The 13248-nt window shown below is 38.7% G+C and overlaps 1 protein-coding gene across 1 annotated transcript in view; it reads right to left on the bottom strand.

The window, feature by feature from the left end:
• Positions 1 to 12154: 12154 nt before the first annotated feature.
• PRTG (protogenin) overlaps positions 12155 to 13248 on the bottom strand; it is an 88055-nt gene continuing 86961 nt past the window's right edge. The window contains 1 exon segment of the mRNA XM_030016074.1: positions 12155 to 13110. Coding sequence (XP_029871934.1) covers positions 12721 to 13110 — 390 coding nt within the window. The 3' untranslated portion in view covers positions 12155 to 12720.

Here is a 13248-nt window from a genome sequence, read left to right as displayed (position 1 = left end):
GTCAATGACTTTGCTGACAGTCGAAGTTATAAAGTTTGTTGCTGTAAAAACCCAAGGAAGCCTTGTCCTTTGCATCAGTGCATTTTTAAGTAAGTAATTAAATTTAGGCAAAGACTCTTCTGGGATTTGCATTGCAGAATTGCCACAGTGAAATCTTTGCCATAAAACTAAAGGAGTGGTAATGCTAACTCTAGAGGTAGCAAAGCCTCATGCAGAACAAGCTCTCCAGGCTTAGCACAGTTGTGTGGGTATTCTCTCATCTCAGCCCTGTGCCTCAGTAAGAGCCTTGGACAGGCACAGAGCTTCCTGACCCATGCGTATCTGCTTACACTAGAGGGAATCTTCCTGGATACGCTGCCTCTTTTCTCTTATCCACCACCAGCAACAACTTTTTTACAGTTTTGCAAGTCATATTTATTTGATAAGATCTATATATTACGGAAAGTTACACACAAACAAATGCATTTGTTTTGTTTTATAGTCTGCTTTTTATGGTTTTGGAGAGTGCAGTTCACAGGGTGCTGCCTCTGGGATGGATCAGACCCACTGAACATCGCTGACTGAAGTCCTTGAATTTCAAGCAGTAGGACTGCTTGTCCAGTCCAAGTTAAGTACATATGGACACTGCAGCTCAGAGTATCAGGCAGAGTCACTGAGAGAATAGCAAAATCTCCCCTCAGTACCTCTGTAGACTCTTCTGGATTATGCGATACCACTATATGCAACTTCTAGCCACACCACAGTTGCTCTAACCCTAGTTACTCATGGGTAAATAACAGCTTTCTGCACTAAGAGAATCTGTACCTCATTGCTGTAGTCAAAGAGCACACGAAGGAATAGATTTTATCCATGTGTTTGTGATTCACTGTCTTCAATAAAAACTGACACATAGTAGTAGTGAGACAAAATAGTGACGCTCAACTCATGATTACAAAACTCAAAGTCAGATTTAAAGGCCAGCTGGTTTTGATTTTACTCTACTAGTTTCTCTTTGGAGGACTCTGTATTGGGGTTTATGGAGTACATCTGATCTCTCTAGGAGGGACATGGATAGTCAAGAATGGGGACAGATTTTAGCAAGAACATGTCTGTCAAGAGATAAATTAATTTTACAGCCATCTCAGTCAAATTATATCACTTGCCCTTCCCTTCATCCAGATCAGTAGTTGAGGTTTTCAACTACAATTATGTCTCTGAATTTCAGAGCAGGATGCTCAGAAGCCGGCTCTATGTTAAACAGCAAACGGGACCAAAATCTTAGTACAAAAATATTATTAATGTTTGTATTGGGTGTAAGTGGCATGGTTTTGGTAGCAGGGGGGCTGCTGGGGTGGCCTCTGTGAGTACAGACCAGGAGCAATAAATTAATCTTCCCCAAGTCAAGTCTGTTTTGCCTGTGATGGTAATTGGTAAGCTATATCTCCCTCTCTTTATCTTGACCCATGAGCTTTTTCATTTTATTTTCACCGCATTCTGTTGAGGAGGGGGAGTGACAGAGCGGCTTTGGTGGGCATCTGGCAGCCAGCCAAGGTTAACCCACCATAATGTTAGAGACCTTCTTACAGTAAGACCTCATGTATTTGCAGTAATTACCAAGCATTTCCACAATTACGAAGTAAGGAGGAAATGTAGTTAGTAGACTATCAAGGGGACTGCTACATGACTTTTTTTTTTTTTTTTTTTGGCAACTATAGCTTAGTCTTAATTTTTAAGGAAAATATTTACTGGAATGCAGTAATAAAACCTCTGTTTTGAACAAGTAACTATGAGTAATAGGAGATCTGCTGGGAAGCAGGAACCAACTAGTGTCTGAATTTGGGGGTTTGTAGACTACAAAAGGAAAATGCAGCTAAAGCAGAAAAAAAAAAAAAAGATATCACAAACATACCATTGTTAGAAAATGCAGTAAAAAAAGCCACTATGAAATCTCAGAATTCTGCCATCCTTTAAGAGGAGATAACAAATCAAACTTAGTTACTTCTTTTGTTTATTGTGCAACAAAAGTAGGAAACAACACAAGAACAGATAGATAACTAAATATGCCTAAGTACACTGTGACCTAGTTACATAGATGCTGCACTCTCCCATTACATCTGAGAGCAGCTTCCCTAATCCCCAGGCTAAAATTCATATGGAATCCAGGATTTCAAGAAAAGAATGTGGAACTAATTATTTAAAATATATGCACTATCTGTCCGCAAACACCAAACTGGATTAAATTGCTTGACATGTATTATGCCTGGTGGGTACAATTCAAAATCTGAAATTTACAGACAGACATTTTAGGGTGCTATACATCTGTTCCTATGGGAATCCTGTCATCTAGTTATCTGCAACTGCAGGGCTGGGCTATAAGTTTTGGCCCAGCTGAGCTACAGGAGAGAAACCTCATCACAAACTCTTACAACCTTGTTGAATGCTAAACCAAGTTGTGGAGTGCTTCTGTTAAAAGGCTGTTTCCAGTCAACCCAACTGCAAATGGCAACCTCGTTACTCAAGCTGAGACTTCTGTGTCATAGGAGATGATGCAAGCCAGCACACTGCTGGGTGCCAGGGTACTTACTTACCCCATCTCTAGCCAGTGCTCAAAAGCTAATCACGGTGGTAGTCAGGCTCACGTAAACCTCTGAGCCTTTACAATGGCTGAAGTGGACTCTTGGGTATTGACTGTGATTCTAGGCTGTGCTACAATGGCTTCTAATATGCAGACCTTCACTGATTTTATCTTACCATATGTAGGTCACAAAGCTAGTGATGCAGTATATAAAAAATAAGAGGGCGCTTTCTTCTTTAATATAGTTACTTTTCTGTAAAGTGTTGTAAAAGTCAGTATCAAAATTCTTTCCTGTTATGAACTAGAGGTTGTCTTGCTTTTGGTTTTGCAGAAGTTTAATTGAAATACTTAGAACTCAAGCTTGGAGTTAACTTATCCTTTGAAGTTGGAAATCTTGATCTCAAGGGATTCATTCTGCCTTGACTGTGGGTTTTGTGTAAAGCAAAGCCAGATTGTTTTATTTGGTAGAGACTGAGCAAGCTGTTACTGACTTCTAAATATTCAGGATCTATTCCAAAGCATGATGGTTGCTAACATGAATGATATAATTTTTAATGGAAATTAATTTTTTTTTAATTTTACAGTCTGTGCTGTAAACTGCCTTACTTCCAACTTCAGTTGCATGACCTAATATAGGGAAGGCTATGAGCAAGTAGTTCAGTGGGATTGTTTTAAGCTAATACGACTGTAAACTGCAGAAACTGAGGAGGCAGCTTATATTAAGCTCTGTCACTCATCCCCTGGTGATAGCTTTCAGCAATCCAGAGGGGATAATTTCCTAGATCAGCACACCAAAATGCAAATTGTTAAAGGCTGTAGTGAGCTGTAGTGTGAGCAACACTTTTCCTGCTTTCATGTGTTGCAACCCCCTGGCAGCCTAGCCAGAAATCTGCTGCTTTACTCATGAAAATCTTTTTTTCCCCCAATGTATTGCCATGCAGATAAAAGGAAATTCAAAACCATTCTATTAACATGACCCCTGGGGAGTCCCCAGTCTATTTCCAGCTGAAGCAGAATCCAGTGTTTTGGGCACTGATTTAAAACTTCCCATAGAGCAGTATAATAGGACACATATCTTTAGTCACCCTCAGAAATTCACTTTCATCCTTCAAAACTGAGGATGATTACAGTAGCTAGCATCCCCTGGACCCACCTGGAATTTTGGTCAACTTCCAGTGATGCTTGAGCCATCTCTCCAGAGAAACCCTGAAGAACTTGGACCATTTTGCAGCACTGCCAGAAAACCATCATCTCAGCTGGTTCTTGCAGGCCAAACAGGGATTCACACCTGACAGTAAGGGCAGAAGTCCCTCGAAGAGCAACTGTCACCCAAATGTTTGCCAGCCCCCAGACCTCTATTGCCAGCCAAAGAAGATCCTATGGACTAGAGATAGCCATGCATAGTATACTTTCACCGAGGCACAGCTAGATTCTGAATTATTTGCATTTTCTGTATGTCTTAATGGTGTATTCCTGTGTAAATAGGATTTAAATAAAGCTTACACTACACTTTCAGGTAGAAACAATATGGTATCTCTTTGTCAAATTTGAGCTTGTTTACCTGGGGCTCTAGCATGCAGTTTTGTGCGGAGAGGAGGGTTCAAATCCCATCCTCTTCACTGTGTGGGGAAGAAAAGGTGAAGCGAAGTCTTAATATATTAATTATAGAAAGAGTAGGACACTGCAACACGGACAGCAACAGCATTAGCACCTACAGCTTCTCTCTTACTGGCAGAGGATACGCTCTACTGTCCAGCACTAATCCTGAGACCATGATTGCAGATGAAGGAAAAAAGGGGAGACAGACTGGGCTGCACAGTGCCAATATGTATTGGAAATAAGATAAAGCATAGGTTAGTCCTACTGATAACAAATGCTTATGCATCCCCAAACAGAATACTCAACTGGATTTACTTGTAAATATTAAGATAAATAACTTAAGAAATAAATGAAAGGAAAACAGATGTCTTTTTTCATATATAACAAAATGGAAAGTCTGGCCTTAGGTGCAAAGGAGATTCCAAATCTGCAGTCACCAGAGCTCCAGATCTGGTGGAGAACTAGGCTGGTTCTCAAGACATACATACCCAGTTTAGACCTTGCGGCAGCCAGTTTCTTTAATGTGTGGTGCTCTGCACAGTATTAGCAGCCAAATACAGGCACAGACTCTGCTTCTTAACAGAGATGCCAGTGTCACCTGCTGAGTGAAAGGATGAGGACAGGAAGAGGAATTAACTCATAAAGAACTGCTGCTCACCTGTTGTAGTACAAGGGATGTTTCACATACCGCACTCCTGATGTGTTGCCACAACTGGAGGTAGAGTCCTTTCCCTCCCTACTCCCTGCTTTCCTCCTTGCTGGGGGCCAAACAACCTGCAAAGCATGGCAGAAAGCTGGCCTTTGTATTCCAACGTATTGGTCCTTTTATCCAAAAAACAGGTAAGAAAAGATGGCAGAGTGATGTCACTGAGAAACTAAAGAAAGAAACAGCAATGCTGTCATTTCAATTAATGTGGCCATTCAATGTAAGTGGCCCACAGAGCTCACCTCTTTGAAGCTCAGACATTCAGGTTGGTGGCAGACTGCAAGCACGTAGCACAGCATCAGGTCAAAAACCAGGGCTGTTTTAAAGCTTTCCTTTGCAGTAATAACTCCTTGACAGATGGGGCTTTACTATTTATTTATTGCTATTGAGAATGAGGACTCTGGACTGTAAAATGTACCTGTACTAACCAGCAGTAACATAATCGGGAACTGCAGTTGGTTCCTGTTCTCACCTAGTGAAAGAACAGCATCTCTGGTGGACTACACTGGTGGAGCTTTTGTATCACTGGACAGTCCAAGACTGAGTGCTCCCTACCTATTCAAAATTCTCTGTTACCTTTTACAATTTAATTTATTTACTATATTTAAGATTTATTCATTTTTTACAAATACTCTGCTAAAATACTTTATTACTTTTTCAGTATTGGTCTAATTTTCTCCATTACATCTGAATAACAATATTTCAGTGTTCCTGTATTTGAACATACATAATAAAGAATTTTGGATTAGAGTTTGTTTTATAAATAGTCACCACAGCTGGTGCTCTAATACTCCCAGGGATAAATGTCGTATAAGCTACCCAGCTAGGCAGAACTGTTCTATAAGCAGACTCTGCAGGTGAGAACAGCTGTGATTCATAGAGAAGCATGATGAGGCTTTTCAGATTTCCTTTGTCTTCTGAGAATTCAAAAGGAAAGAAAGACATCATGGTTCTGCTGTAGAATCCAGGCAGCCCAACTCATCAGCACGAGATGCTGCCAGAGCAGAAAGGCTCTATCTCCTACAGGCGCACACAGCACCCTCTCTCTTAGGGGCGCCCGTAAGTGACAGGGCACGTGCCTCTTAGAGAAGGTCAAAATAAGTAAAAATAAATGTATTCAGAAGCAGTCATTTTCTGGACATGCAAGAAAGTTAGTGAACACTTATTTCAATTCTTCAATTCCTAATACTGTGATTTCAAAACTTTGAAATACCTGTGAAATATCTTTTCTTTCCCATTAAGTATATTCAGTGCCAGTGAAGAGTTCCAGTCTTTTAGGGAACAATAGAGATGAAAAACCAAAGTCAAACCTACCTAAGGATTGCAAGAGTTCAGATTCCATTGCTGTTTTGTTTTTGTTCTCCCTAGAGACCTTATAAATAACAGCAGTAATTACTGTGGTTTTATTTCCAGTAGTGTAAGATTTGGGTGGGCACTACTACTCTAAATCCAACTCTGTACCTAACTCTCTAAACCGCCTGGCCAATTTTTCAGTTGCTTTCAAGTGGCAATCAGTAATCAACCTGCTGGCAATAGAAACCTTTTAATCCCTACAGAACTTAATTTCCTCACTAACTTGACTTTCATCCAGAATGTAGTCCTTTGTAAAAATAGCAGTTTGCCTTTTGACCTACAGCAACTGCATTTTCATAGTCTTGTCATATGTTGAAATACCAGGTTCAACAGTTAGCAGGTGTAAAAACATTGGGAAAAACTCTGTAGTGCAGCTTTGCAAGCAGCTTCCCAGACTTTTGAGAACAACTGTGCTGAGAACCACATCTTCCACACCCAATGAAAATAAACCAAAACAGAGATCTTGCACGGGTGTTTGACAGTAGTGGGACACAAATGGAGTTTTCAGGTGGGAAATAATTCCAGGTACAAAAATGATACATGAATACATGTTTGGGAAAGTTCTATGAATTTCAGTGATAAGGCATGTGCAGTTTACTCTCTACCTCTTTTTATGATTTTTAAGTGCCATCATCTCCCTAGCTGCTCAGCCTAAAATGAGACACGGTATTTATATCTTCCTTGTTTTGAGCCACCCAGCAGAGACACTGAAAATAAAATATTTACCAAGTACCACTTTTACTAAGGAAAACTTTTATTTCAACTGTGCAATCAATCAGTATTTAGACAGCAGTTTCATAAACATTTGGCATTTAAACTTCTATTACTTTTTGGCATGACCTTGGGGTAGTATATAAACAACCCTGGAGGGGAAAAATGAACCAACACACTAGGTAACATTTACTAGAATGCTAGAAAAAGAAAAACAAATCCACATTATTAAACAAAATAGTTTTTAAAAGACATTAAAAAGTTACATTCAAATCAGGGCAAACATTAGCTTCCCTCATGCAATGGAATTCACAGAGCTGATCCCCTGAGACAAATATAAAATTAATACAATTCAGCTCCATCCTCCATTAGCGAGTCAGCCATTGCTGCCCTTAGAAGAAAATGGCACACGGAGTGAAAGGATCCAGAACACCACAATATGAGATACATACCTGGCTCCTACACTGGCGATTCATTCACAACTTTATAAAAACCCAAAAGCCAAACAATCAAAAAGCAACATTTGTGTATGTCAGTTTTTCATATACAGTCAGTCTTTACTGAAAACATACCAGGCAGATGCAATGTGGGTATATGCAACCATGAAAAGCTGAAAACTTCCAGAAGGAGCACAGCCCACAATGGAACCAGAGGGCCCAACGCAGCAAAACCATAAGCATGTGTTTAAATCCCTTTTGAGTTATTTAGGACCAGTCTCAGTGTAAATCTAGAGGAGTTCCAAAGAAATAAACTTACTTGCACTTAAGCCAAATTGAATTTGTGTTCTTTTCATAAGGGCCTCTATTAACAGAATGCGATTTGGTTTTGGACTTGTATTGAAGAATAGTATTTTTGAAACACATTTCAAAATATACAGTTACATAAATAATATATTTTTAAGTTAATGTTATTATAGAAAGGCACTCAATATTTCCAGCAGACAGTCAAATTCCTCCACTTTAGAAATTGCTTGCTATTAGCAGAGCTGCAGTTGCAGCAACTAGTAAGTGTGTAACAATCGTTCAAGCTAAGAACTACCTCTTTAGCAATTACTAGGTGTAATTCTGCTTTCAATTTTACCAGAATAACTTCAGTAAATTGATTTCTGTGAAATACCACCAGAGTTACACCTGTGCAGCTCTCTTCTCAGTTGGTGTGAATGAGATTTTTGGCTAAACACGGAGTGCCCTACAAAACCTACCAACATTCCCCATGTTAGGAGATGGACTTTTCCCTGCATGAACTTCATTCTGTAACAAATAAAATGAGCAAGAGCTCTTGGTTTTAAGGCTTACAAGTTTGCTCAGGGTAACATGTTACTGAGACCCAGCAGTCCATGGTAACTATGCTTGCATACGTCAGGTTGCAGCAAATGGTAAGTCATTCAAATTGACTTAGTTTGCAATGAAAAAGAAAGAGGTAAACTCACTTGAAGTACGCAGTTTACTACAGGCTAAGACTGGATGCATGGAGAGTTACAGTGGACTTCTGATGCATGGTAACTTGTTATCTTACAAAAATGCAGTTGCCAGTGGGAGTTTTAACCACGTAAGAATTCTGGCCTTTAAAAATAATAATAATACTGTGAAGATTTCAAAAACAAAAAAAACAACAAAAAAGTTGATTTTCTTCTGTTCAGACCATGCAAACTGAAATAAAAATTAATTCTCCCATTGACTTAAAAAGAAACAGGGTGAGGACCCTGATTTGAATAAGGCAAACAAGATTTAGCTCACAGTCTAAAGCAAGGGAATAAAACCAAAGAGGGAATGAACTACAAAGAGTAATTAAAAACAGGTAAAGAAATCTCTCAATACTCTTTTCAGTTAAAATCTCATAAGTTATACAGAAAATGCACAGCTAACATAGGAAATTATTAAAAGCAATATGTAGCTTTTTCAAGTTTCTCTTACAAAAGAAGAGCTATTAAAAAAAAATAAAATAATCAACTGATAGGCCCTGTTCTACACAGCATACACATTCCCAGTTCTCCTAGATAACTCCTGAAAGATGAGAATACTTTTTATTTGTTAAATATGAAGAATGTACACAAGTGTAACTCGTTTTGGATCCAGGTGCTGCAGAACAGGCATTGCTGTTGCAACTGAAGGGCAGAGTCCTCACGTGGAAACACAATTAGCATGGTAAACCAGTTTCAAGATTTCCTTTGTAAGTTTTGATGCTTTTCTAGTCACATCAACTGTAACATTTTTGCATTCTTTTTAAAGTACAAGGGTTGCATATACACTCATTACATCATCCATGGCTCCTTAGTTCTTAATACACTTAATCAATTCACATAGTGTAACACTAAATTCCACATTTATGTTCATCTTCCAGAACATATTCAGTAAAGTTCATAATTAAAAAATGACATTTTTTTCTCCAGGACCCAGTTTCTACAGACATAACCACAAAAAAAATCCTGGAAAACCTGAAACTATTCTGCCAGCTCTTTCTAGGCAAATGGAATGAACAAAGTTTACATATGAAAAACTGATTTCCTTAGACAGTAAACTTTTAAGAAAATTAATATCTTTAATATCATATCTATAATTACATGTGTTGGCTTCAAGGATAGGAAGCATTTAAACTTAGAGCCCAATTTTGCACTGTTAGAATCATGAAGGATTGATTCTGCTATTGAGTTCAATAGAGAAAGTATCAGTTTCTATGTAATTTTTCTGGAGATTCCTTTGCTTACATTGGTGGAGTTTTCAACCATAAGACAAATTTTCTCTCACAAAATCTTGTGATATATTAGTAATAGGCCATGAATTTTGAGGAGAACATGTTTTTTTGTTCTGTAGTAATCACGACTATATGACAAAGTAAAGGGAAGCACATGAATGTAGACTGGGTTCTGGAGAAACATATTATATTTGGTTAACATAAAAATAAAGAAAAAGACAGAATAATTAATGTCTAACTAAGCTTGCCTATATGCTGAGGTAACCTTAAATATCTTTGGTTTTCTTTATTTGCTGATAAAAAGTACCTTAATAAAACATTAAGTAATGAATAGAGTTCTGGATGCACTGCTCTCTAATACACTGAATATTTTCAACTCTTTGGCTATTGAAGTTAGAGCATCTGTATTAGATTGACAAAATTTATACAAAGTCTGTTTCTCCCAAATTATCCATGGGTTAAACTACAGAGTGGGTCTCTGGAAGAAAAAGTTTAGGATCTACAGTATTTACCTGTAATGAAGGTCATAAAATTACCTCCGATTATCAGTACTTACAGCAAACAAGTCTTTGGAGAAGCAGTTACCATCTGCATATTGGCTCTTTCTGAATGAAACTAACAAAAGAGGCTACTCTGAAAGATGAAGTGTGAAACTTCATGCTACAGTTACACATTCTTAATCTAGTTTTGATTAATTCACACTTTACCTAACTAGAAACAGTACTCTGCTGTACACTAAACATTCTGCCTGACAAAACCAAAAATAAATCTTTGGTGAAAGGGTTTTCTTTTTCTTCAGCAAGTAGATAAAAAACTGTTCAAAAATATTTTTTTTAATACTGTATTGTTGATGAACTACATGCTGGAGAAAAAAAAATTACACTTGGAAGTCTTTGGAGATATCTGCTGGTATTATTATACCTTTCTTTAAAGGCTCTTGTAACAACAAGGTAGTTAAAATCATAGAAGCATACAACTCATCTATGCAATCAACTACTACAATCAAGAAGCCCTGTTGTTTTTTGTTAGTAACTACTTATACAATAAAATGTATTCAGCTCTTCAAACCTATAGCTTTTAACTAGTTCAATTATTTTTGGACAATATGTGGCTTCCTTCTCTTCCACAGAAAAGTCTTTGGTACAAGATTCTTTTTAAAGCATTTGCAGCAACACTGTTACAAAAAGGTGAATGTGTACTGTCTGGTTCAGAACTAGCAAACAGTTACAAGGTAAAGAACTACAGTAACTAGAGGCCGATTCATCAACACAAAACAGAACAGTAGGGCTTTTTGATGACTTCTGACCACCTTTTGATACATGAGGAACAATACAAAAGTCAGCCTGGCCTGCCTTAAGGGTGACATCTTGGCCCCAGTAAAGTCAATGGGAGTTCTGACAGACTTAAATAGAGCCAGGAGTTCCTATGGTTGCTTTCTCACAACACTACATTTTAAACATATTTTCTTTTAAAAGTAAAAACATATGCCTATTTTTTTTTTCTTTAAGTAAAAGGGGGAAAGAGGAGGAGTGGAGAAGAGGACTGGATATAGATACAGGCAAATTTATAACATTGGATGATTCCAACCTCCTCTCTCTCTCTCCCTCTCTCCTATTAAAAACCAAACCATGATACCCTGTCAGTTTGCTCCACGTTTCCGTGAGGCAGCTCAAAAGTAACAAACTGTTCCCTGAGTACAGGAAAAAACAACAAAAAAAACCCCAACAAAACACTAGAATAACTTTTAAAGGAGGTAGTATAAAACAGGAATTGCATGGGTTCAAGGCAGTAGCAGTACTCACCTCTTCCAACAGACTCTTCAACTAAAGCTCTGGCTTTTTTATTTCTCATAGTAGCCTAATCAGAGTTTTAGATTGGCATGTGGGTAAAGTCACTCCCTGAGCTAAAATTCCTGGCTAACAGCACACTAGGCGAAGGCAAGGAGCAGGGTCACATCCTAACAAGAGCTCTGAGACATACTACGATGCTAGCAGTGCTTATCAGCACTCAAAGCTGGGTAAAAATGAACTATAAACTCATGATGCAGTTTACTTAAAACATCTAAGAAGCATTTAAGGCATCTTTCTGTACTCCAAAGCAATTTATGAATACTAAAAAGGCATAAGGCAAATCAGTAATTTCATAATATATATATTGCAAGGCACCATTGCTAAGAAGTACTGTGATACTAGAATACTCAGCATTATTATCTATTCCATGACTCTCAGGCAGAGCTAAACTGTTTGGAAATGCTGAATACTTCTTCATTTTGCCATGCTTTTTAGCATTAAGTGTCAATAAAGGGGCAACATTTGTCACTGTGGGGAACCCGACATGTCCCAGAGCCCTAAGGATATAGCATACATCCTGTCAGCAGTTGCTGGCACAAGTTTCTGGGGGAAAGGCACTACCCTAGGCTTACTGGGGTTATGAGAAATCAAGAAGCACAAAAGATTTCATGTGGCTGTATACGTGGAAGCACCAACTCCGGTTTTCCCAGTTTTTAACATCCTCTATGTCAAACACATTATATCATTACATTTTATACTCTGAGGTTTCCTTCTTTTTAAAGACAGAGCTTCAGCTAAACAATCTTGTTCACCTACCTATACAACTCCCTGATCACTGAGCATACACACGTGCACACACACATTCTACACACAACTGAAAACAAAACAAAAAAAGAACCCAAAATAAAACAACGCTACTAGGAAGTATCATCAGTTCCATAGCTGAGACCAACTAGAACACAAATGAGGTAAAGCAGTCATCATTCAGAGTTCACCTCTCGGCAAACTGAGGTAGATAGTCAGCAAAAGGGCCAACAGCCTTCCCTTTGCTCCAGTGACATATTTTTAACTTTAGTCAGAAATCTTCACTGTCCTTTCACATTTGTTGACCACTGAACATTCAAAATGAGTGAGTTTAAAAACAAACAAAAAAACCAAAATAAAAAGAAAAAAAAAAAAAGAAAAAAAACATTCAACAGAGATACGGGATCACCTGCTAGGTTAGTCAGGCTTTCCGCAATAAAACTTTGGCTCCCTGTTCATTGTCCTTCGAACAGACATACACTGTAAGAATGTCTGGCGTGGCCTTAAGGATGTCAGTTTTGCACTGCAGAGTGTATCTGAAGAGGTGAGGCAGGGGTCTGGTCAGTAGCGAACGGCAGAGGAGGCTCTGTGCAGTTACTTATGGCAGGGCTCATCATGTTCGTACCCAAGTCACTGCTTACAAAAGGACTGGTAGTGAGAGGGGTGGCACTTGTCATAGAGGAGAGGTGTATCTCATCGTTGGACTCATGAGAAAATCTTCCAGAGTCACCGGTCTCGTGGCTTCCTTCGCTGTTGGCTGAATGCTCCGTATCAGCAGCAATACTGAATGGCACCTGGAAATTAGACTGCTGGCCAGGAGAGCTGGGGGAGTCATCCTCACTGATCAGCACAGTGGTACCTGGCTGGTACAAACACACCGCCTGGACAAATCTTCTCTGAGGCTACATAAAAAGCAGAGAGAAAAAGGTTGTTCAGCCTCTGAAAAGCTGAGCTATAATTTGAATGTTTACTGCATTTCCTATCTCCTATTCTGCCAGAGTGCCTCTAACAGCATTGGCTTGGAACAATCTGGGCTTTCC

This window comes from Aquila chrysaetos, chromosome 5, assembly GCF_900496995.4.
Source record: "Aquila chrysaetos chrysaetos chromosome 5, bAquChr1.4, whole genome shotgun sequence".
Taxonomy (NCBI): domain Eukaryota; kingdom Metazoa; phylum Chordata; class Aves; order Accipitriformes; family Accipitridae; genus Aquila; species Aquila chrysaetos.
Note: the sequence above shows the minus strand (reverse complement) of the source record. Positions and strands in the feature narration are given on the sequence as shown.